The sequence below is a fragment of the Mytilus edulis genome, chromosome 14, assembly GCF_963676685.1.
Source record: "Mytilus edulis chromosome 14, xbMytEdul2.2, whole genome shotgun sequence".
Lineage (NCBI taxonomy): Eukaryota > Metazoa > Mollusca > Bivalvia > Mytilida > Mytilidae > Mytilus > Mytilus edulis.
In genome coordinates this window covers 47,984,533-48,011,404 of record NC_092357.1, presented here as the reverse complement: position 1 = coordinate 48,011,404, position 26,872 = coordinate 47,984,533, and the positions used below count along the sequence as shown (strand labels likewise).

The 26,872-nt window shown below is 32.4% G+C and overlaps 1 protein-coding gene across 2 annotated transcripts; it reads right to left on the bottom strand.

Annotated features, from left to right (window-relative positions):
- Nucleotides 1-3,412: 3,412 nt before the first annotated feature.
- Nucleotides 3,413-26,872, bottom strand: LOC139503782 (alpha-1,6-mannosyl-glycoprotein 4-beta-N-acetylglucosaminyltransferase-like). Of its 2 annotated transcripts, none has more exons than XM_071293663.1 (5): nt 26,770-26,872; nt 9,827-9,952; nt 8,087-8,154; nt 6,387-6,504; nt 3,413-4,969 (listed from the first exon to the last, which is right to left on the bottom strand). In XM_071293663.1, exons 2-5 carry the CDS (start codon nt 9,915-9,917, stop codon nt 3,813-3,815), a joined length of 1,434 nt encoding a protein of 477 aa, XP_071149764.1. In that variant the 5' UTR covers nt 9,918-9,952; nt 26,770-26,872; the 3' UTR covers nt 3,413-3,812. The 2 variants fall into 2 exon arrangements, with proteins under 2 accessions (XP_071149764.1, XP_071149763.1); XM_071293662.1 differs by lacking the exon at nt 26,770-26,872 and adding an exon at nt 24,567-24,691.

Below are 26,872 nucleotides of genomic sequence, written 5' to 3'. Positions count from 1 at the left end.
AAAAAACTATGTTAATTGGACATGCTTTGATACTATATATGCCCTTGAATTTTTACTATATAACATTTTTGTTCGCTTTGGGGATTCCGTATATCGTCAGATTATCGGAATTCCAATGGGGACTAACTGTGCACCACTTATTGCGGACCTGTTTTTGTATTGTTATGAGTTACAATTTATGACAAAAATAAGCAAAGACCCATCGAAACAACATCTGATAAAAAAATTTAATAATACTTTTAGATATTTGGATGATATTTTGGCTCTCAATAATGACGACTTCAGTATGTATATTAATGAAATTTATCCTGTTGAACTTACTTTAAATAAAGCTAATACTAACACTGACCACTGCCCTTTTCTCGATCTTGATATCTATATCACTAATGGAAAGCTGAATACTAAAATTTATGATAAAAGGGATGATTTTTCATTTCCTATCGTTAATTATCCGTTTTTAGATGGTGACGTTCCCTTGTCACCATCTTACGGTGTTTATATATCTCAACTTGTACGATTCGCTCGTGTATGTAACAATGTTTTAGATTTTAACGAGAGAAATTTATGTATTACTGAAAAACTATTACACCAGGGTTTTCGATATCACAAACTAGTCAAAACATTTACTAAATTTTATCATCGGTATAAAGACATCATTCGTAAATATAGCTCAACATGCAGACTTCTAATACGTTCAGGTATTTCACATCCAATTTTTTATGGTAATATTCTTTATAAAGCACAAAGGTGTCAGTATTCACCTCAGAAACTTACAAAACCTTTGAATAGACTTATTAAGAAGGGATATAATTACGATACTGTTGTCAAGTCATTAAAGATTGCATATTTTGGTGTTAATATTGAGTCACTGATAAGGTCTTTGCATCGGAACTAAACACATTTATTCTAAAAACAGTTGTTGGCATGACACGGGTTATGTTCTTCTCATATATGTTATGATGGTATGATACTCAACCCCTAACGGGAAGGATTGTGCCTGATGTTCATATGATGAAATCATAATCTTTCAGTCAGTTTAATTGAAGTCTGGAGCTGGCATGTCAGTTAACTGCTAGTAGTCTGTAGTTATTTATGTATTATTGTCATTTTGTTTATTTTCTTTGGTTACATCTTCTGACATCAGACTCGGATTTCTCTTGAACTGAATTTTAATGTGCGTATTGTTATGCGTTTACTTTACTACATTGGCTAGAGGTATAGGGGGAGGGTTGAGATCTCACAAACATGTTTAACCCCGCCGCATTTTTGCGCCTGTCCCAAGTCAGGAGCCTCTGGCCTTTGTTAGTCTTGTATTATTTTAATTTTAGTTTCTTGTGTACAATTTGGAAATTAGTATGGCGTTCATTATCACTGGACTAGTATATATTTGTTTAGGGGCCAGCTGAAGGACGCCTCCGGGTGCGGGAATTTCTCGCTACATTGAAGACCTGTTGGTGACCCTCTGCTGTTGTTTTTTGTTTTTTATTTGGTCGGGTTGTTGTCTCTTTGACACATTCCCCATTTCCATTCTCAATTTTAACATGTAATTCACTAAGTATTTAAGTATTTTTTTTAATCGATAGTATGTTGATATAAATAGAGGGCGTGTATGAATAAAACGACAATCGATTAGTCCCTATCAAAAAGTAAAATCACAAAAATGCTGAACTCCGAGGAAAATTCAAATTGGAAAGTCACTAATCAAAATCAAGAGCTCAAACACATCAAACAATGGATAACAACGGTCATATTCCTGACTTGGTACATACATTGTCTTATGTAGAAAATTGTGGATTGAATATGGTTTTATAGCTAGCTAAGAAATGAAAGATTGGATGCTAAATTTCTTTTAAAGAACGATGTGTACCAGCATAAGAAGTTTTCTGATTGCAAGAACTGTAAATCAGAATTATCTGCTGGATTATGAAGGATTATGCTCCAGTTTCGGTCATCGTCAATTTGGATTAAGGTTTTGTAGTTATGGGTGCTGAAAAAAACTGTTTTTGGGCGTATTTGATGTAAAAATAGTGAACATTCATCTTCCAGTTAGGTCAAATATTATTTTTGCATGATTTTATGAAAGCTTTCGTTTAAGATACAAATTTATAAAGTTAATGCTGGTTAAATACACCAGTTAATTATCGATATGCATACTCAATTTCTCGTTCAGTCCTGACAAATAAAAGCTTACGCAGTCTCCAACCGATGATAAACTATTTTGTATGAAGATGTGCAAAAACATTTTACGCATATTTCTCTCTCGCAAACTTAACAAGAACTTTTATACTCAATTCTACGAGACCTCAGTCGGTAACTTGTGTGGACAACATAACGAAGCATTTCTGATTTTGGGGCTATTGAAGATCAAATGTATTTTCCAATCAGTTCCAAAAGGTTTTTATAAAGTTGCAAACATTCAAACAAATCAAACAAATGGATAACAACTGTCTTATTCTTGAATATGTATTTTCTAAAGTAGAAAATGGGGGGTTAAATAACATTAACTTAAACGTATAGCTCATCGTGATTGCTCAGCAGCTCATTTCCCTGTCGTGTAACTCATGATTACTTACATGCATATATGTATTATTGAAAGGGTTTCTGTTCGTCTTTTTTAAACATGCTATTGCCTGTATTTATGTTATGATTTAATTTCTGCATTGATAGCGTCTGTCCATTATATAAATAAAAGAATTATCACACTGATTGCCTTTTTAATATACTCAACTTATTAACCTTATTCTAATTCCTTACATCATATACTTGCTTGACTCTTTTGTTGTTGTCAGTTGATATTTAAAGAATAACAGTACTGTAGTTGAAGAGTTGCCACCGTCAATTGGCGATTTGGTGGGTCATAAATGCACTTTTACTGGCAAACTTTGCGACCGTCAAATCATGACGTTGGCAACTCCTCAATTACAGTACTGGTATTCCGATTCAAATGCCTTTAAAAAACAATTAATACGTTATAGCTTAAAATGTTTGTAACGACATGTCAACATTGGATTTGGTGGTAACTTTCAGGCAGCGAAAAACAAATGTTGCATCGAGTTATCATTAAAATCTCTGTTTTGAATTAAAACAGATTGACAGAAAAACTAATCCGCTTTTCATTTATCAAAATTGTCCAACAATCACGCAAGCATATCCTGAACCATGCGTGTTTCAGAAGATAAAAGAGAAAAATACCTTATGTTTCACGAAAAGAAATAGATAATTACATATAAATAATTAACTGTGATATCAATAGTAATTACTTAACTATATCATCGGTAAAAAAAATTCCCCTTACTCAAGTGTTCTTATTTGTCGAAACAATTTACTTTAAAATCCATCTTGTTTTTGTCGATATTGTGTCATGTAATTCGTTTATTTAACCCTTTTCAATCAACAGGATAATTTCATAAAATTTGTTTCTTACAAATTGCTGCAATTTATTCCATGATAACGTTGTGAAAACTATCAGAACAAATTAAGAGACCACAATGTTCATAAACACACAATAGGGTTAAAGGAGTGTATTTGTTTGACGAAAGTGCAAAAAGTTGTCCATTGCTTTATAGAAAACAAAACAATTGCTCGATCTCTCTCGTTTTGTGACACTTATAATTTAGCTTATAATCATGATAAACTAGATTAAACACTTTGACAATGATTGAATCCCTCTTCACTAAATGCGCCACTGCCACTTCTTACATAACGCGGTAAAGAAAATACAACATCCTCAAAATCGGTTTTGTAAATGATCAAAATGTAACATTGAAGGAATGACGATAAAAGCTCAGAAATCCGAGATTCTTGGAAGTTGTCTAATGCCAGAGAAAAACTGATATTTCTTGAATTATTACCCAAAATTTCTGCGGTCGTAAAACTCTTATTTGAATGCAATGTGTTTTTATTGAATTTGATGGATTAGTAGCATTTCGAACGTCAACTGTTCCATTCAAAAACTTTCCTATTAGCTTATAGTTTATACAGTCATTTGTTTTATTTACCTCGGAACTAATTTCCAATCCTGCGTTGTAAAATTTGTCTTTTGGAAATCTATCTATTCCGGATTTTACAACGATTCTTTGAATATTTTGAGGTTTCTTAAATTTAACTCTAAAATAATCGTTTTTCTGTGGACTAGATTCGGACCAAAAATATCCAAAACCGGCGTTGTACGCGTTTTCTGGTAAATATCCTGAATGCACTTTTAAACTTGTCAATACTTTTGCAGGGGGATTATCTCCCTTTAATTCCTTACGAAAATTTCCCATAAAGAATCGATCTTCCGCTAACATTGTTTTACCCTTTAGCGACGAAGTTCTCCCTATATGCTGAAAAAGAGTTGGTTTTCTAATGATACGACTAAACTGAAGCATTTGAGGATTAAAGTTTAAAAACGTCACATCTGCAGGCTGTTCTTCGTAAAATAAAGCTACCATTTTGGCAAGTGCCTCTAAGTCGTGTGTACGATATAATTTTGCTATCATCCCAAGCTCTGAAAACTCTAAGCACGTCCATCTATTTTTCTGGCTAATGATAAAATTTCTCATAACTTTTATGTAGCCTTCGATAGTAATAACGTCGTCCTCAAGGTGTAAATAATACTCTGAAAGCTTCATTTTTAACACATATAACCACAAAAGAACAAAGTCTATGTTCTGTTTGGATTTCCATTTCACTTTTGATTCCGAATGACCTATATAATGATGAGTGAGATTTTCTAATTTTGGATACATCCAATCAAAACTTCCAATTATACGAATGGTACCAGTTCTTACTTCCTGTGGATATTTGATTTGAATTGTAGAAGATATATTTTTTCTCCATTCTTGATCAAAATCAGACAGTAAAATGATGATATAGATATCTAACAATTCCTTACCATTTGCATTTGTAATGAGTGAGCTCAGTGTATCATAAAGATAAACGGTGTTGTTTGGTCGCTTTGCTGTCACCAGACCTATAGTCAAATACCCTACAAAAGATATATATTTTATTTAAGGAATGATTGAATATGTTTTCTGTATATTCGAAATAAGATAAAAAATAAATTGGTACACAATGAACAATGAATAACGCGCATAGCGGGTTATTTAACAGTTTGCACCACATTTTTTATGTTATTTCGAATAGACAGAAAAAATATTACAGTCATTTCTTATAATTTAATTCTAAATTTCATTTTAAACCGTTGAAAACCATGAAAAAACGTTGATGACGTCACAGTCACATGACAAAATTATGTCTATGGGCTGATAACAAAATAACGTCAGCCAATCAGAAGACGCGTTACATCCAAAATTAAATTATATATTCTTAACACAACTATCAAAGTGCTTCTGGTCTACAAATTATATTGTGATTTTTAACAATTTTCTAGAACATGGTAAATATATCTATTGATAGGCGGCTATTACTGTAAATCAATTTATTTTGGCGGAAAACTTTCCTTTAGCCCTTTCTGTCTCATTTTAAGGCGATATAATTTTGCGATGTTGTTAAAAAAAAAGGCGATGTCCAAGTTTAACATATTCATGATATTAACGACGATTTATAATCGATTTTTTTTTTATAATCGCGAAATTCGCGAAACTCATTCGCTTTCTTAAACTAGTTGGTTTACAGTTTGTGAGTTTATCATCAGTTTACACATATGTAGTAGTCGATTTTTTGGCACTTACACGATATATAATATGCATGTGTTAAAAACACGTGGCTGACAAATAAAGACGATATTAACTTAAAGGAACTAAGGGTTCTGTTCCCTTAAGCAAAGTTGACCTTCCGCAGATTTTGCTTTTCTTTTTCGGTTTCTACTGATTATATAGCATGTATAGCTACTGAAGTATTGTATTATCTATTGTTCATTGTCTTTCAAATTGATAATGTAAAAGTTCCTGAGTAAAATAAATCAATAAAAGCCATTCGAACGCACCAAAATTATTGTTTAAACATGGAAATCTTTTAAAATTTTCCTCCTTATGGCTCATCTTCAAAGATTTCAATTTCCCTCCCGGCAACCATTTCCGAACAGAAATGCTGATACCCATGTTCAAATACAAACAGTTTCTTTTCTGAACATTAGAAACCAATGTAAAACCAAAGTTGACCCCAAACATCTTACATTTGGTTTAATATGTCAGTCATACTAATGATATTTTCATTGCCTCTGGATATCGTTTGTCCCCTTTTTACCGAACAGAAAGGTTTCATTATAAATTTTTTTTATTTCTACATAAATATGTTAAGATTAAGTATGGTTGCCAATGTAACAACTCTCAAACATGTCACTTTTAGTTCTCCTAATCTTTGTTAATATCACAATATTTCATGATATAGTGGGTTTTTTCTATACTACATTGTCAAATTACACAGAAAATACATGTACTGACGTCTGTTCGTATCTACTTGTGATTTCATCAGTGTAGCCTTTTCTGTCCAGTTTGGATATATGTCATCTAAATTAAATCTTGGAAGTAGGGCTCGACTTGGAGTAGTTGTTCGTATGACCTATTGGTATAGAAAATATATAGAGAGAGTATCGTACATGTTCGATTAGGAAACATTTTTCTTCACTAATGAATTTAAATTTGAGATATCTTTAAAAAAAAAAAAAAAGTAACCCCGGTATTTTTTCGTGTGCGTTTCATAAGTATGAAACATTATCATGTTGGTTATTAAGTACAGATGGCTGATCGATTATTGTTTTGTTTTGCATTTTTAATTATCACTATTAAGAGTTTGACATATTGTATAAAAACACATTTCTATTTTGAAGACTGTATTTTCCATTTAGATGTACGTTTGCATGGTTATTTTTGTCTTTTGAATACAGTCTCTTTGAATCATCATCTACATATTATCTCTTCGTATGTTTAAGAGATCACATTGTCATTTAGAAAATTAAGTATGAATAAAGGAAACAGTAGTATACCGCTGTTCAAAACTCATAAATCCATGGACGAAAAACAAAATCAAAGGCGTTTGAATATGAGATACCATAAATAAACGCAGGGAGACCACAACTATCTTGTTTCCGAAAAACGAATAAGAATGACAATGTATAATAAAGTCTTTCAGAAAGGACAACAGATTTTAAAGCGCATGTCGTATAATCATTATTATATTGATAAAAAAGTAAAAATAACAAAAATACCAAACTCCGAGGAAAATTCAAACGATTGTGGTAGATTTTTTACCGATGAGTGGCTTTACAGCCCTCGCACGTTCGGCTAAATACAAAGCGGAAATTTCTTTTCGGACATGTTATCGAAGTACAAATTAAATCAGTTATCAGTTATCAGAATGTATCATCAGCTAAGCGGTCAGTACGTGTACCTCGGTTGTGACATGATTTATAACAAAGCATTTTAAAATATTCCGTTTATACAATTCTAAATTTAAAAAAACAAAGGTTTCAATTCCCTCATGCAAAGTTTACCTTAGAGGGATTTGATTACTTTTGTAAGTCTTTTTTGTTTGTCATAAAGCTCTTTAAAAGAGGGACGAAAGATACCAAAGGGACAGTCAAACTCATAAATCTAAAACAAACTGACAACGCCATGGCTAAAAATGAAAAAGACAAACAGAAAAACAATAGTACACATGACACAACATAGAAAACTAAAGAATAAACAACACGAACCCCACCAAAAACTAGGGGTGATCTCAGGTGCTCCGGAAGGGTAAGCAGATCCTGCTCCACATGTGGCACCCGTCGTGTTGCTTATGTGATTACAAATCCGGTAAATAGTCTAATTCGGTAGGTCACATTCATGAAAGGGAAGGGGATTGTAGTTACGACGTAAGGAACATATCCGATATCATTTGTGAAACGTTTATTCCATAACGGTCAACCAACTCGTGATGGCGTCCGTAAAATTTACGAAGGGATGATTTCAACTTCACCATTTGGAACTCTTGGTTCAATAGCTTCCTTGTGAGCAGTAACTTTACTGTTTCGATCTATTTTACATCTATGGATTTCAAATAATAGGCTTTGAGATTTCCTGGTGAAGATAAGTCCAGAAAAGTGCTCCGGACGTATGAAATTTAAGTCGTGTTGTTTTTTTTAACTATCAAGAATATTTACCTCTGTATCTGTTAACGAGCGAACAGAGGACAGTTTATTCTGGTTATTCTGGTAGTACAGAAATCTATCTGAAAAATCAAAAGCAAGCAATAAATAAAGTATTGTACTTAGAAAATGAATAAGAGTTGAAAATAAAAGGTTAATATTTTTTTGCAGGTATGGACATGTTTAGTGAGTGTTGTTTATGTTATACATCCATGTCAAATACATCTGCGTTTTGTGTCTTTCAAACAAATTCCATTTTCATTTTACTTCATCCCTATATTGAATTAAGTAATAATTTGTCATATGCAAATGATCAACGATCATTTGATATATATCTGCAAAAGTTGGAGATTTTGGAAGTATGTCATACAAAATAAAACAAATTTTGAAGAAAAACAAATATTGTCACACCAACATACTTGGAGTTCTTTTTTGAGTTATCAGACTTTACATAAACATAAAACTAATTTATGTTTGAATTATAATCCTCAACAGGTATAAAGTGAAATTCAAAACAGTGTAGCTGTGGCCATTGCTTGACACATTAAATTCATTCATTGACTGGGACAATTTAGGTAAACGTTTGTATGTAACGACCACTGCTCACTATGTACTTTTTAAAGACACTTACACTATGGGGTCACCAAAGGTTCTCAACACCTAAATAAAGTAATTCGAAAAACTAATCAGAAATAACACGATGTTTTGATTCATATCAATTACATAAATCAAAACATAGAATGAAATTCAAAACAGTGTGGCTGTGGCCATTGATTGACACATTAAATTCATCCATTGACTGGGACAATTTACGTGAACGTTTGTCTGTAACGACCACTGTTCATGACGTACATACATATTTATATACATTAAAACTATGGGGTTACCAAAGGTTTCTTAACGCCTTTAATTATAAAATAATTTGAAAAAATAATCAGAAATAACCTTTATGTTTTGATTTATATAATTGATATAAATCAAAACATCGTGTTATTTCTGATTTCTTTTTCGATTACTTTATTAAGGTGTTGAGAACCTTTGGTGACTCCATAGTTTAAGTGTCTTTAAAAAGTACATAGTGAGCAGTGGTCGTTACATACAAACGTTCACCTAAATTGTCCCAGTCGATAGATGAATTTAATGTGTCAATCAATGGCCACAGCCACACTGTTTTGAATTTCATTCTAAAGGTTAATCCTGATGATTAATTTATTATTTTATAATTAAAGGCGTTAAGAAACCTTTGGTGCCCCCACAGTTTAAATGTCTATCGTAGGTACGTCGTGAACAGTGGTCGTTACAGACAAACGTTAACGTAAATTGACCCAGTCAATGGATGAATTTAATGTGTCAATCAATGTCCACAGCTACACTGTTTTGAATTTCATTCTACTGGAGGGAGATTGATACAACATATCCGTAGATTAAGTGTTATAATCCTCAACAGGTTCGCTGCAGACTGGATTTAGTAATGCAATAACATAAATGGATTTAAGATATGCTAAATAGGTCAATGCACGATTTAAATACATGTGTAAAAATTAACAAGCATACCGAACACAAAACGGAACGGAAATTCCTTTACCAAATGGCATAATCAACAGATCAAACTGCATATCAAACGAATTGAAAACAACTGTCGTGTTCATGACGTGGTAACGGACAGTTTCACACTAAAGGCTCCTTTCCACTCCTTTTAATGTTATTAATGTCTCTCAATGGTAGGAAGTTATATAATGAATAAAATGTACTTACCTTGAATTTGACCATAAAACAAGACCACCTGCAGAACAACTATTATGGATATAAAAGTAAATAAACTAATAATTGTCTTCAGAATATTCATATTGTCTTTTCCTGTTCATAATTTCCCTAGATATTCTGAAATAGACAAACATGAAATTACATCAACGTTAAAAACACTGTTTTATTATTTGGCCTTCTTAAATTTTTTTATTCAAGAGTCTTTTTTTATTCGAGAGTCTTTTTTTTTCGAGAGTCAATGATGCGTCTTTTTTACACGTATACAACGCTCTATTTTGTCTCATTGGCAATCATTTCATCTTTTGAACTGATTTTTAAAGTTTGTTCTGATGTTTGTCGTTATACCCCTATTCAAGGTTAGAGGGAGGGTTGACGCTCCTGTAAACACTTTAAACACCGCCTCATTCTATATATGCCTGTTTTCTGTTGTAGACAAGTGTTGCTGTTTATGATATTTGGTTTTCATTTATTGTGTTTTTACATAATCTATGCCTTCATTCTTGTTAGTTTTTATCGTTGGAATTGTTATATTTCTTTTATTTCGATGCGCTTTTATTTTGCTCATAGTTGAAGGCCGTACAATGACCGATAGTTGCTAACCTCCTATGTCATTTGATTTCTAATTATCTCGTTATCAATCATACCACATCTTATTATTTCTACATTCCCCTTTTCATTGGACATACAAGCTTGACAATAACAAAAGCTCAATGAATTAATAGCGTCCATCTTGTAAGCATCATTATATTGTACTACTAATATAATTGAAGTTCACATCTATATTTAGTCATTTGCTTAAAATAATAAGTCTTTTCTACCGCAGGAATAGATTTGGATCAGAACCTTAGCCGTATTTAACAAAACTTTTAGGATTGTTTGGTCATCAATGCTCTTCAACTTCGCAGTTTATCTGGCCTTGTTCACTTTTTTTATTCCAGCGTCACTGATGAGTGTTTTGAAGACGATACACGCGTCTGGCGCAAATACAAAATTTCAACCCTGGATTCTGTGATGAGTTTATTTATCGGACATATAAGAAAAACTTTGAGAAAGTGTTTTTTTTTTGTGTTTTGTTACAGATCAAATCAATACATTCCATTTCATTGATTAAACTCCTACAATTTCAGTAGTTTATTAGTGGTGAACATTTTGCCATACTTTAAACTGAAACGGAATTTAATAATACAATATTATTTTTATCTTTTTTCAGCAAGCTAAAGCACCACCCCCCCCCCCCCCCCCCCCAAAAAAATAAACAAAAAAAACCAATAACAGTTAATAAGAATTAATTACAAAACAGTGTTATAATAAAAAAAGTTAATATTTATAAATATTTATCATGTTAATAAATTGCGTACATGTATATATATTAAATGTTTCCGCGTCTAGTTCTTGAACAACTTGAGACTAGAAAACGTCTATAAAAATGTTATATGTTGTACATAGAGAAAGAGGTTATTCAGTACAAAGGCGTATGCATTAACGGTGAATCTTTTAATGCTGTGAAAATGACTTAATGTTCTCGTCAATAAAAAATCTCAACATTACGGAAAACGGTAAACATTCAGTCATGCGCTTCCTACATCCGTTAACTAATTGTTCTGTCATTCAGTGAAAAATATTGATTGCACCACAAATAAAACTTTTTATGCATATAAATATTTACGTAACTCACGACCAAAATACTACAAGCTGCATTATTAATATAAATTATTGGTATTCCAAAAAAATTTTACAATCCAAAAGCTATACAAGTGTTGAAGTATACTGTTATTTATAAAAAAAAAAAAAGGATTCATCGATTTTTTTGGTGAATTGTCTTTTTGTTTAATACGGAAAATAATAACCGTAACTCGATGCAACAATGACTGCAAATAAAGATGAGTTCCTCAAGCGCCAGATATAGACTGAGTAAACAGAGCTATTGATAATTACTTTACTTTAAAAAATAAAAAAAATAACGAATTTGGTTTACATATCCCTATAGTACTTCAATAAAATTGAGAAAGGGAATGGGGAATGTGTCAAAGCGACAACAACCCGACCATAGAGCAGACAACAGCCGAAGGCCACCAATGGGTCTTCAATGTAGCGAGAAACTCCCGTACCCGAAGGCGTCCTTCAGCTGGCCCCTTAAAAAATATGTATACTAGTACACTGATAATGGACGTCATACTAAACTCCGAATTATACACAAGAAACTAAAATTTTAAAATCATACAAGACTAACAAAGGCCAGAGGCTCCTGACTTGGGACAGGCGCAAAATTGCGGCGGGGTTAAACATGTTTATGAGATCTCAACCCTCCCCCTATACCTCTAGCCAATGTAGAAAAGTAAACACATAACAATACGCACATTAAGATTCAGTTCAAGAGAAGTCCGAGTCCGATGTAAGAAGATGAAACAAAAGAAAATAAATAAAATGACAATAATACATAAATAACAACAGACTACTAGCAGTTAACTGACATGCCAACTCCAGACCACAATTAAACTGATTGAAAGATTATGTTTTCATCATATGAATATCAGGCACAATCCCTCCCGTTAGGGGTTTAGTGTCATACTATCATAAAATATATGAGAAGAGCATAACCCGTGTCATGCCAACAACTGTTTTTTAAATAAATGTGTTTAGTTCCGATGCAAAGACCCTATAAGTGAATCAATATTAAAGCCAAAATATGCAATCTTTAATGACCTGACAACAGTATCGTAACTATATCCCTTCTTAATAAGTCTATTCAAAGGTTTTGTAAGCTTTTGAGGTGAATACTGACATGTTTGTGCTTTGTAAAGAATATTACCATAAAAAATTGGATGTGAAATACCTGAACGTATAAGATGTCTGCATTTTGAGTTATATTTACGAATTATTTCCTTATACCGATGATAAAATTTAGTAAATGTGTTGACTAGCTTGTGATATCGAAAACCCTGGTGTAAAGCGTTGTTACAAACACGAGCCAATCGTACAAGTTGAGATATATAAACACCATAAGATGGTGACAAGGGAACGTCACCATCTAAAAATGGATAATTAACGATAGGAAATGAAAAATCATCTCTTTTAACATAAATCTTTGTAGTAAGCTTCCCGTTAATATAATAGATATCAAGAGCGAGGAAAGGGCAGTGTTCATTGTTAGTATTTATTTAAAGTAAGTTCAACAGGATAAATTTCTTTAGTATACATACTGAAGTCGTCATTATTAAGAGCCAATATATCATCCAAATATCTAAAAGTATTGTTAAATTTTTGTATCAAATGTTGTTTCGATGGGTCTTTGCTAATTTTAGTCATAAATTGTAACTCATAACAATACAAAAAACAGGTCCGCAATAAGTGGTGCACAGTTAGTTCCCATTGGAATTTCAATAACTTGACGATATACGGAATCTCCAAAGCGAACCAAGATGTTATCAAGTAAAAATTCAAGCGCATATATAGTATCAAAGCATGTCCAATTGACATCTGGTTTTGAATGCTAATAACTGATTTCGTCAAGGATTTTGTTTTTGAATAGTTTGTCACATTAACTGCAAGTATAAATACGGTCTTTGTTATTTATTCGTATTCAATGCTAATGTCATACTAACATAATAGAAAAACAAAGGATATTGGGGGGAGGGGGTTATCTATCCATGAGACAAAATCATTACATGCACAACAAAACACACAAAAAGCATAGGAACAGCTATTTTGCTGTTCTTCATCTCAACGTCACATTGAGGCTTTTAACATGCTTGTCAGTGCAGGTTATTTACCAACAATGGTGCACAAAAGTAGATGATTACCTTGTAGGATAATACATGTACAAAATTTCATATTCTGAAATATGATCATATCGTCGCAAGATACAGAAAACTGAGGAACAAGCATCAACAAAAAACGAGTGGTGCTCCAAAAGTGTAAGAAGATCCTGCTCCACGTGTATAAGACATATATAATACATAACAGTTGCATGAAAATGATTGTTCATTACTGAACTAGCGAGATGCACTTACCTTACAATTAAATGTTCAATACTCCATTAATATGATCATGCACGACTAAGGAATGACGGGATTGATTTTTGATAATAAGTCATGCATATTTCCATCTTTGTAGTCAAATAAACTTTTAATCATATTAAAAATCAGTGGATTTTGAAATCAAATCTATTTTTCACGTTTATGTTGATATAGTCTCTTGTTTGTTTGACAAATATGCAAACATTGGACACTAGTGTTTGTATTAAAATTATTAAACTCGACATTTAAATGAAGAAGTCTTGTTATGTATATGTCGAAGATGTTTGAACATATTCATAATGAACCCTAAAAAGAAATCAGGTTTTACAATAGGGACGCGTTCTGTTTTGGATGCTAGATGAAACGTAATTCAAAAGTCAGCTTAAATATTACAACGTTATAAAGTTGTTAATCCTTATTGGTCTGTTCTAGTTTGAAGTGTTTTTTGTTTGATCAGTTCATTTTGAAATTCATTGTGACCATTTTGTATTAATCATTTAGAAATGAATCCATTTAGAGCGTAATGTGTGCGATCGCGTGCACAGGACTATTAATTTATTGCTCGGAGTATGGCATGATTGAACTTATAAATTAAATATAATAAATTTTCTGTTTTTGAGGGTGTGGATGGGGTTTACAGATATAGAGAATAATGGGCCAAAATAAATTGAAAATGAGCCAAAACATAGAAAGCATAGAGAATATTGGAGTGCTAATATAGAAAAGAATAACTGCAAAAATTAACGACTTGCGCAAAATACACTGATTACAGAGAGGAACAATACCCAGAGTACAAATATCAAGTAATTACAGAATACTAATTGTTTTTTTTTTTAAGATATCGAATATCGAGCAAAATTTTGTTTTTGTACACAGAAGTGAAGCATCCATACCCTCATTTCCGGGGAGAAATTTTTGGCCCTCTCTTGACAACATTTGAAAGTATGGTCTTGAGAAACAATTATAGTGCGTCGGAAGGGGACGATGATATATCTTGCACGTAAAAGACACACTTGTAGATTTCGAAAAAGAGCTGACTAATGCCGCTACAAGGCAGCACTCGCACTTGCAATGTGGAAAGGGATTAATATAAGTTGCAATAACTTGTTTCCCAATCCACTATAAACAAATATGTTTAAAACAAATATCAAATAATTCGTCTTAAACTATGGCAGTATCACCCTAAGTCAAAGTTAACATACGTCTATTTTGGCTATAGTCTTTATAATCTTTGGCTTTTATGCTCCTTAATTTGTTTTTGTCACATCGAAATGTTATCTCGAGAACATTTATTCACAAAAAAACGTGTCCTCTCTCTTATATCGACAGTACATGTCATTTATAAAATAAGTGTTATATAGAAATAAAAAAATCTTACCCTTTTTAATACTGTTATATAATACAAAATTCCAAGTTTCAATTTCTATAAGCAATATTTCACTCTATATGAATGAATCTTTATTGCAAAAGCATAGACATTCTATGGCAAAATTTAACTATAATTGATATACGGTTAAAAGTAAAATAACCCCGTTCTCCACCATCCGATTTCAATAAAATGCCCGGGGGTCCTACAATCACTTTTTTTAAATATAATTTCATGACATTGTTTGCTTTTCGTTTAATTTTTCATTCTTCAATAAGATTTGTTATATGATCTATTTGGTTACGGTATATCATATTGTCGATTGGATTTACGATAAATTCGTTCTTTTGATTGGAACTTGGCGTGATCTTTAAACGTAGGACGGAAAATGTGTAAACATGATTTTAATAAGATAATATACTTTTGCAAACATAAAATAACTTTCATAGTGAATAAATTCATCATAGATACCAGGGGTGGTGTTCTCGAAAGTATCCTAAGATTCGTCCTAAGTCATAGATAAGATTATGTTAGGACGTCCTAAACATATCCTATGTGTGAAATAGTTTAAGTAAATGTTTAATAAAACATTTATTAAAGACAAAACCAATTAATAAAATAGTTTACGAAATTTTATAATTACATGCATGATTTCAAATGTAATTATAAAATGAAATCAAAAAGGATTGTGATTTTAACTGGAAAACAAATTGTTGTGAAATGAGAATATTGATCGTATCGTAAAACGCGAAGTTCAAAGTTTAAAATCATAAACAATTTCTTTATACGAATTACTAATCGATGGTGCGTTTCATTTCATGTTCATCTTCACGTAAAAAAAAAATGAAAAAAGCATGCACAAAGTTAGGATGGAGATATGATGATCTTAAGACACCTAATTAGGTGTCCTAAAGTTAGGACGAAAAATGTAATATATCCTAAGTTAAGAGAGCGTCGGGAACACGACTTAGGACAAAGACTTGTCATAAGATGGTCTTAGGACACGTCCTAGTCCTAAGATAGCTTCGAGAACACCACCCCAGGTTTGAAATCTAGTATTTACGCCAGACGCGTGGTTCATCTACAAAAGACTCCCTTTATAGCTTGCTGTTCGGTGTGAGCCTTGGCTCCGTGTTGAAGACCGTATATTGACCTATAATGGTTCATTTTTATAAATTGTGACTTGGGTGGAGAGTTGTCTCATTGGCACTCATACCACATCTTCCTATATCTACCATCAGTGACGCTCAAATCTAATCAAAGTTAAAAACGCCGAATAATATAAGTTAAAGAGCATTGAGGACCAAAAATTCCTAACAGTTTTGCCAAATACAGCTATGTTAATCTATTCCTGAGGTAGAAAAGCCTTAGAATTATATCTTTATAAACCCGATATGTCCTAAACTACCGTTTGGACTGTTGGGTCCTCAGTGGTCTTCAAATTCGTACTTAATTTAGCATTATAACTTTTAGATTAGAGTGTCACTGGTGAGACTTTTGTAGACGAAACATTCGTATGTCGTACAATATTGTTAACTAGTAACTTAAATAAATCTATGCTTACCATTTTTCTAGATAGAAGAATATTGTTTACGATTTCTTGCTATGGTATGCATGTGAACATTTTAAGTACTGTGGCGCTACTACTTTATAAGAAGTAATATGCCCACCCCTAGACTCCATTCTTTTATTTCTTTTCCAGCGGAGGATAAAAAGAAAATCACACAAATACTGAACTCCGAGGAAAATTTAAAACGAAAAGTCCCTAATAAAATGGAAAAATCAAAGCTCAAACACATCAAACGAATGGATTACATACTGTGAAATCCTAACAAAGTTCAGGCCAATATCAGACAATAAATCCTGTACACAAGATTCCAAATTTGTTTTACCCTAAATTTGTACCATCTTTATACAGAAGCATTTAAACATCGTAAATCAATATTTTGAAATTCTAATACGCATTGAAATGTGCAAATTCATCACATAGAAAAAGGTACATTTTTGTCAACTTTTACTTAAGAACTGAATGCTTCTTTTTGTAACTTCATTGGGGTGTTTAAGCGAAGACCCAAGTACATTTTGCATTCTAAAAATGTGCACACGGGCAACGCTTTTACAACCCTATGACGTTACAAAAAGAAGCATTCAATACTTTTATTAACCAACAAAGTGCATTATTGCCAAAAGTGACTGTTTATTAAAAATTACATATTTTCTGTAATGGCCCTGTTTTTCTGTAATGGCCCTATTTTTTTCTGTAATGGCCCTGTTTTTCTGTAATGGCCCTGTTTTTTCTGTAATGGCCCTGTTTTTCTGTAATGGCCCTGTTTTTTCTGTAATGGCCCTGTTTTTCTGTAATGACCCTGTATTAATGCCCAGTTTGTCTGTATTAAGCCCTGATAGGGTTTTTAATAAAGTTAATAAAACTAAGTTGTAAAGAGTATAATACCTTTTTGTATTTTATTTAATTTAGTAACCAGCAACCAACATTAAAGAACCATATATTAAAGGGATCACTGTTCATCCTGTTTTTTAACACATATCTCTTTCAACTTAATATCTTGGATATTTGGTATATTTAAAGCTTTATAATGGTGAAGTACAAATTATTTTGTTCAAACTAAACTGTCATTAAAAGAGTAAGACAGTACATCAAGTTAGCAGCAACACATACACTTTTGATCAGTTGGTTAATAAATGTATTAAGAAATGGGTGTTTTTATAATGGCCCTGTTATATGTCCTCGGTCAGTAATAATGGCCTCGGATGTCTGTAATAGCCCTCGGCGTTGCCTCGGGCCATTACAGACTTCCTCGACCATTATTACAGACCTTGGACATATAACAGGGCCATTATAAAAACACCCATTCATTAATACTATAATAATGATCTATAATTACATTTTTTAGCTAGGATCATGAAAACACGATTTTTATCAAGTTTTTAATTTACGTTATTAAGGGACATCGTTTCATCATGAATGATAAATCTTTTTGTGTAATGAAGTTGATTTAGGAATAACACGAGATTGCAGGTAGTCAATCAGAATAATATTATAATTAAACATACATCTAATGTAATTATTTTACCAAAAAATGTACAAAAACGGATAATAATTAATTCAATATCACGCATACGATGAAAGCCTAATATGTCTGATACCTGGGACTGTTATACTAATCCCTGATGACACATAAAATCTACAAAAACGGATATGAATTAATTCAATATAACGTGCACGATGAAAGCTCAATATGCATGATGCATACATGTAACTAATTGTGCTTGATAAACATAATGAAGACATAATATTTCAATCAGTTTAATTGAGGTTAGGAGCTAGCATGTCAGTAACTGCTAGAAGTCTTTTGTTAATTTAAGTATACCAGGCTGAAGCTAGCGAACAATAGCTAGCGAACAATAAGCCAGCGAACAATAAGGCGATATATCAAGAAACCAAAAAACAGAATAAGACAACAACGGCCGTTTGAAATATCATTGTCATTTTGTTTAGTTTCTTTTGTAACATATTCTGACATCGGACTTCTTTTAAACTGAATTTTACTGTGTGTATTGTTGTGTGTTTATTTTTCTACATTGACTAGAGGTATGGGAAGGGGTGTTGAGATCTCTAAAAACATGTTTAACCCCGCCGCATTTTTGCGCCTGTCCCAAGTCAGGAGCCTCTTGCCCTTGTTAGTCTTGTATGATTTTTAATTTTAGTTTCTTCTATATATTTATGAGTTAAGTATGACGTCTATTATCACCGAACTAGTAATAGTATACATTTTTGTTTAGGGGCCAGCTGAGGCACACCTTTTCTCGCTGCATTGAAGACCCATTGGTGGCCTTCGGCTGCTGTCTGCTCTTAGATTGGGTTGTTGTCTCGTTGACACATTTCCCATTTCCATTCTGAATTTTAACTAAGAACGTAACCAACAATAATGCCGAATAAAATACAAACATTAATAAGTTTTAAAATATGTAAACATTTTAAGGTAATGAAACCAACACGTTAAATAATATTGCATGCGTCTCGATATTGTTGGGTGTTTTTTCAGGCATGCAGGATTGACACATAAATATAGGTGACTTTTCTAAGTTTTTACAACTTGTACAAAATTTACTTATTTTGATGGTTATGTTACACATCTGTTGATAATATAAAATCTGAAGATGTGGTAAAATTGCTCATGATACAACTAGCTAGTCCAAATGAAGTGGATTAACGCCAATATGTGTCACCTGACAAATATACATGTATTGTCTATTTATTCGAAAGATATCTGGTGTTATCTAGTTTATGCATGTTTTAATTATTTTATCTTATTACGTAAATGAGATCTATATTAAATTATCCCTATATATGTTATATACACATTCAATTCATAGAATGCATTTGAAGGTACGGGTAGTAAAATGATTCTACTACATCTATAAGGTGAAAAGATAAAAATATTTACAAATTAACACGTATATATACCGTATAATATTCGCTTCGGAAAAAATCGAAAATGAATTATTTGTATCCGTATTTATATAAAAGTTAGAAGGTGTGGTATAATTGCCAATGAGACAATTAACTCTCCACTAAAAACAAATGACGCAGAAGTTAGCAAAATTAATATAAGTCACGTACCGTACGGCTTTGTTCAATGAGCAAAATACCTAATGCATATCAACTGCCAAGCAACAAAATGCAGGAAAAACTTGAGAGTTTCTTTTTTAATACGATACAAGGCGCACAAATGAGAAGTATAAAAGAGGCTGTAAAAATGGGGCTTTAAAAAATCTACACAGACAAGGACACGCATGACTGCTAGGTACTATTTTTCTGTAACAAAGGTACTCAGAGAGTATACTCTCTCATCTAGTAGCGACTTTTCTGGTGCAGATCATTTGTGTGAATTACCAATACATTTTCTCGGAGAATCATTACATTTGCGCACAGCGTTTTATAACATTTGTGCGCATTCATTCACCACATTAAAACAGATGATCTATCTACATAAATATTTTGTTCACACCACATGTACAAAGACGTATACGTTATTTATACCCTTTCTGTGATTTTAGTCCCTCACTCTACAATGAGAATTTGGTTTCTTTCCTTTGCACATGTAGTTAAAAAAAAAAAGCATTTATATCCAATTTCATGTTAATGTTACACACTTTTGAAGTTTTTTATGATGCCAATTGATATGATGGATCAAAAGATCGGAATGTATGTCCTCATATGAAAAAACGAAAAACTGTATTCGAAAAAAAATTTCAAAATATTGGTTTAATATAAATGATGTATGTATAAACCTGTTTTTCCTTAAAAATTTAAATGAATGCATATGCGCGCACAAATATAATCAATATTGCACTAAGAAAAACTCATCAAAGATCCCCGGGATTTTATGGTCCGACTACATAACACTCATTGGTGTCATTGGATCGAAGTAGATAAATCTTAAATCAAAAGCGAAGTTAACGCGCACTAAACACAAACAAAGACAAATATGTCAACAGTATGTCTTAAATTTAAATGTGTCTAGTCTAATCCATTTCGTAGACAGTATAAAATAAACTGATAAAAATCGTATCAATGATTTTTCATTGACCTATTTTCTGTCCGTTTAAATCTTACTGTTAAGTGTTTACTTGGGTGGTCAATAAACTTCGGAGAATGTAATCTTACATGCATTGAATAAAAATTAAAATGCACTCTAAAAAATATTCTAATGAATGATATTTACCTTAAACTAATTGTAACTTATTTATAGTGTATCGATCAATAAAAAAATATTCTCTCAATTATAAAATTTAATTATTCTCTTTTGTACCAATTAATTAATGAAAAAACCGTGCGAGCCAGTGAAATCTCTCTTTGTTGCTCAATTTTTTGTAGTATTTTTCCCCATAACTTCCAGTATTTACGGTTCTAAATGAATGAAATATTCTAGCTTACACCATGGAATAAGAAAATAATCGTAAGTCTGATGGAAAAAACAAACATCAAAATCAAAAAGAAATACGACGACAAGACAAACAAGATCAACAAAACATTGCAAAGACAAATAAAGATTGGGCAACACGGACCTTGACAAAAACCGGAGTTGAAGTTAAGTGCTCCACAGAGGCGAATTTAGGGGACAGCCATCCCCCAACCTTTTGTCGGGAAAATTTGGTTATGAGTAATTACTGAAGCATTACTTGAGCGGGGCTCTTTTGAAGCCCCAATGAAAATTTCTTGATCCACCACTGCTCCAAGAAGGTTCCTGATCTACTAGTCGCGCACGTCGTGTTGTTAATGAAAGTAAAGTTTCGCGGTGATACATCGGATACGGTAACTGTCAGTGCTCACAATCGAAGAATTGTAATGTACTGACAGACCCTTATAATTTTGTATATATACATTCATAGGACAAAAATGAGTTCTCACTCAAAAAATGTCCTATTAGTTGAACTAAAATCGATATTTTTCAAAAAATTATTACCAAGTCACTGTATGATATATTTTATAAAATAGATACCATAAGATGTAGAAATGTCTGAAGTTTTATTGTTTATTTGGCCATAATTTTCGTGAGGTTCATTTTCATTATCTGGTGGGTTAAACACAAATGCAAATTTTTACGATTTTGATTTGGTTAGAATTTATAGCAAACTTTTCAAGAAATATTTTTCTTTCTGTTCGCTTCATCTAAAAATTAAAATGAGCCAAATAAACAATAAAACTTTAAACATTTCTGCATCTTGTGGTATCTATTTTATATAAATCAGTCATGTAGTTACTTGGGTATATATTTTTTTGTATATATATACTAAAAAAATATTCATTTATAATATTACACATTTTATAATGTTTACTCTGTAGAATTTGTCACTGCCGTGTGGATGAAAAAAACAAAATATTTAACATCTATATATATGCTACATTCCTGTGGACAGACAGGCCCTTTTATAGCTGACTATGCGGAATGGACTTGGATCATATTTGAAGGCCGTACGGTGACCTATAGTTGCTATTGTTTTTGTGTTATTTGGTTGTCTCATTGGCAATCATACCACATCTTTTTATTTTTTTTATATATATCTAGTTTAAGTAAAAACAAGAATGTGTCCATAGAACATGGATGCCCCATTTGCACTTTCATTTTCTATGTTCAGTAGAACTCATTAAAATTAGAAAGATCATATCATAGGGAACATGTGTACTAAGTTTCAAGTTGATTGGACTTCAACTTCATCAAAAAAACTATACCTTGACCAGAAAACTTTCAAAAAAACTTTAACCTGAATCGGGACCGACGGATGGACGGACGGACGAACGACGGACGAACGAACGGACGGACAACGGTAATAAAGACCGAAAAACATAATGCTCCTATAAAGTGGGGCATAAAAAGTATTTATACAACGTACATAGGCCTACTTATATAATACTAGAACACACCCGTGATATCGCGGGTCCGTGACTGAATTAAAGTATATAACTATGCGTAAGCCTTATTTTAGTATTGGTATTGGTATTGACATCTGATAAAGTCATGTCGATTATAAGATATACAGTTTTCTCTGCTTTCAAATCTTTCTGTTTGAACCCGTCGACCTGAAACTTATCAATTAGTCCAGATTTTTAGTATACGTATTGTTATCTTAGAAAGTCTTGCTGATTAAAATACTACAATTGAGAACAATTGACAATGATTGGATTTAGTAGTGTCAACCCTTTGATTATGACCCGTGTAGCAAAATCCTAATTAATTGCTGGTGCGCCTGTCAAATGCAGAACGTACAGATAAGGTAATAGGTAACAGGTGAATATACTATTGGTATCGGTATCGGATTCGACCCGGAACTTGTTAATTATTGGCAATATTAATTACATGTATGTGGAAAACAAAACTAAAGGGTCTAGAGTGGTGTAATTTTTAATCTACACCATTGTCCTATATTAGCTATATATAAAGTTGAATTCTTTGATTTGTTGTTGTTACCCGATGGCGGCTGACAAATTGGACCTCGTTATTTTAGTATTTATAGATATTGATGTTCAATATGTTCTTCAAAGATCCTAAGCACGGAATCTCAAAATGAAAGTGATTTGATATTTTCGGTCGGATTGTTAGATTCTTACCTATGTTATTGACAATATGTATTCTTTCACGAAATAAGATCCCGATAATAATACGAAAAGAAAAAATTTACGCACGAGGAAGGAGGAATAAACCTCGAGATTGTAAGGAAATAAAAAAGTAATTTATTATGTTTTTACGCATGACCTTGACATAAATGTTAAGTTTACAGCGAAATTTTTTCATTTGATTGGTAGCTATAAAATTTCACTCACAAAAGTCTGAAATAAGTTTTAGACAAGAAATCTATTCAGAAATAGAAACAGAAAGTCATTTTCATCATTTTCAAGTGATTAGATTCACGTGACTTTTAGTTTTCACACACGTGTATGGCTAGTTTTCACACACGTGTATGTCAAAATGTGTTTGTGTTTTGGATATGAACCGTACTTTTTAGCTGTCAAAACTCAAAATCAAGAGTTTCAAAATTCTTATTTTCACTGAAATTGATATTTATGACTTTCAAAACGTCGTGTTGAAATGTTGACCCAATGTATTTAACTTTTGAAAAAGTTCATTTATGCATAAGAAATTTTAACCCCTGAGGGTGATGCGTTTTTTGTTTTGTTTTGTTTTTTTTTTTTTTTTTTTGCTGTTGAGTGGAAATAAAGTGGAAATTGGAAACGTTTTCATATACTACAGAAATCAGTTCTTCATGATCCTAATTCGTAGAAGGAAGTCATACGTACTCTTAATAAAAAAGCATGAAAATTTCAACTTTTCAAAAATTTGTTACTGCTTTTATTATTATCTATTATTTCAAACCTTATTGAAAATCTATAGATTATATTAATCATTTCTTTAAAGAAAAAAAGTGCATGAAAAAAAAATATTCTAATCAATACTTTATCCTTTCGAGATCTTCTAAAAGCAAAACAAATATTATCTACATGGTACAATTGTTTTATGTCTAGCAAATAAAACCATAAAATTAAGAATGAAAATGGGGAAATGAGTCGAAGAGACAACATCTTGACCAAAGAGCAGACAACAGCTGAAGTTTACCAGCAGGTCAACACAGCGTGAAAATCCAAGCACCTTAGGCGGGCTTCAATTGGCCCCGAAACAAAAATGTTTTATTAGTTTTAAACCGAGAACGAACGAGAACATTATAAAAGAAAGTTGTCTGAACGAACGAACGGACAAATCAAAGCAAAAATATTCCAACTAAAAAAAAAAGTCCAGTAAATATATGAATAAATGTAATTTAAGTCTCTTACCTATATATAACAGTATGTTATTATCAAATATCTCTGTTGCGTGTGAACTATGTTGTAACCTGATAAAAATTAAGTCAATTGATAGCGAAATCACATCCGTTTTGTATAGTCTACGTACATGTGACAAAACTCCTCAAGATCGATAGCAAACTTTTACAACAACGTTGTGCAATTTCTAAATACTGTTATTTTTTTTTTAACTAAGCATTTAAATAATCCGACTCAGTCTAGTTAAAGCAAGACAAATTAAGCAAGGTTGATATTTATAATACATTACAGCATATTTGCTAATGCATGTAAAACAAAATTTTAGTTAGCTTGCTTGTTTTGTTTTTATATTGTACAATCATTAGGATAACACCCTATCAAATTCAAATATGATATATACAGGTTAAACTATGCCTATATAAATTGTTTAAAGATGTCAATCTTATTAACAAAGTTTGTAGAAACAGTTATACAAACAAAGCAAGCAAGCCAACCAAAGTTTTACTAGGAAATCAGCTGTAACAGTTCTCGACCTTTTCAAATTTTTAATTCTTTACAAATTTTGAAGCTTACGGCTCATCAGTGTATTAAAATACAGTATTTTTCAAATTAGCTTGTCATTAGCCTAGACAATAGATAACACGGAAACGTTTTCATATAATACGGAAATCAGTTCTTCATGAGCCAAATTCGTAGAAGGAAGTCTTCCTCATTAAAGTTTTGAACATTTGGACTGATAACGCGATTTTTTCACACGAAAGTTCTTACTGAATTAATTAATTAACATGAAATGTGGATTTAACTTTGCTGTAAAGAATGCAGTCGGCAAAGGATGGTGGAAAAGGGCTTGATAGATTGATTATAAAAAAGAAGATGTGGTATGATTGTCAATGAGACAACAGCCAACAAGAGACCAAAATGACACAGAAAATAACAACTATAGGTCACCGTACGGCCTTCAACAATGAGCAAAGCCAATACCGCATAGTCAGCTATAAAAGGCCCCGAAATGACAATGTTGGTTGCTTAACGTCCAGTGGCAAATAGTTCATGCATGTTTAGGACGAGAACAAGTCAACAATAAATACAATAGATAGGTCTTGTAAAAGAGGCCGTCCGGGATGATGGTCGGGGAAAGTTTGACTGTCACTGGAAAATGAGGATATAGTGGATAGGGACAGAAATCTTACCTTGCAACAGGCCACCTACGGTCCCCTCAAAGAGTTGTTGCAAGGGTTCCTAACGTGCAAAGAGCGTGGCAATCTCTTTACACGAGGCATCGGATTTAACGTCCCCATTCTGACCGGACGTGGCTGCAAACTTGATACATCCCGCATAGCCAAACGGACGCCCCACTTTGGCAAGCGTTTTACTGGGGGCCGGTCGAAAGAAGACCAAGTGACCATACTTTTATTCCCCAGTCACCCTTGGGGGCGGAAAAGGGCTTGATAAGAGCAAATAAAACAGTTGTCTCTGTCTGTAGTTGCAAAAAAGTCATGTTCATTATTTTTTGTTCATTTCAACTGCCTTATTGACAAAATAAACGGAAAATATCAAGACAGTTTTTTTTTTAATTTGATTTAAAATGATGTGTCATAGGTTTCAGTACGATTCGGATCCGATTGATATCCGTGTTCCTTCATATGTCTATACATTTGTACAAGGAAAGAAGACTAAAGTCAAGAATTATGTTATATGATTTTATGTGATGACTATTTCATTTCTATAGAAATAAGAAAACAAATCAGTGTTTACTTGCATTAAATCTAGTATTGGGTTCCCATACATCCTTGTTCTTAAAATGACTATACCCTAAGAGTCTTAAACTTATATAAAAGACTTCTGGGTCTATGTACTTTCACATTTCAATATAAATTTCCCCACCCTATGTTAGCCGAACCTCGTTATGTCGAAGTCGAAGGGACCGGACCAAAGTATTCGACATATCCGAGGTTCGATTCATCCTAGATCGAAGTGTGTCGTCATAAATTTGGAATGCATAACATATGGTATGAGATTTGTGTTAACTACATATTATGACCTTTTATTAACTGTAACGAATAATGGACTTTTGACAAAACCCATACCTCATAGTGAGCTTTTGACAAATGTAAAACAATACAAACGAGAAAACTAACGGCATTAAACGTTGCACATTTTACCCACTATTTTTCTATTCTTTAAACTTCGTCTTTATCATCATACAAAACCTTACCCTAAAATCGAGTAGAACTATGTATATTCTGCGTTTAAGATTATATCATTCCAACATAACATTATATATGTGTTTACTTTGTTATCTAAGTCCTTCGTGTTTT

Bases quoted from the DNA above. Each gene is read 5' to 3' on its own strand.
- LOC139503782 (XM_071293663.1), bottom strand. From the start codon at position 9,917: ATGAATATTCTGAAGACAATTATTAGTTTATTTACTTTTATATCCATA. The intron at 8,155-9,826 runs GTAAGTACATTT...TTGATTTTTCAG, and splicing joins GTTTTATGGTCAAATTCAAG to ATAGATTTCTGTACTACCAG. The intron at 6,505-8,086 runs GTAAATATTCTT...CTATACCAATAG, and splicing joins GCTCGTTAACAGATACAGAG to GTCATACGAACAACTACTCC.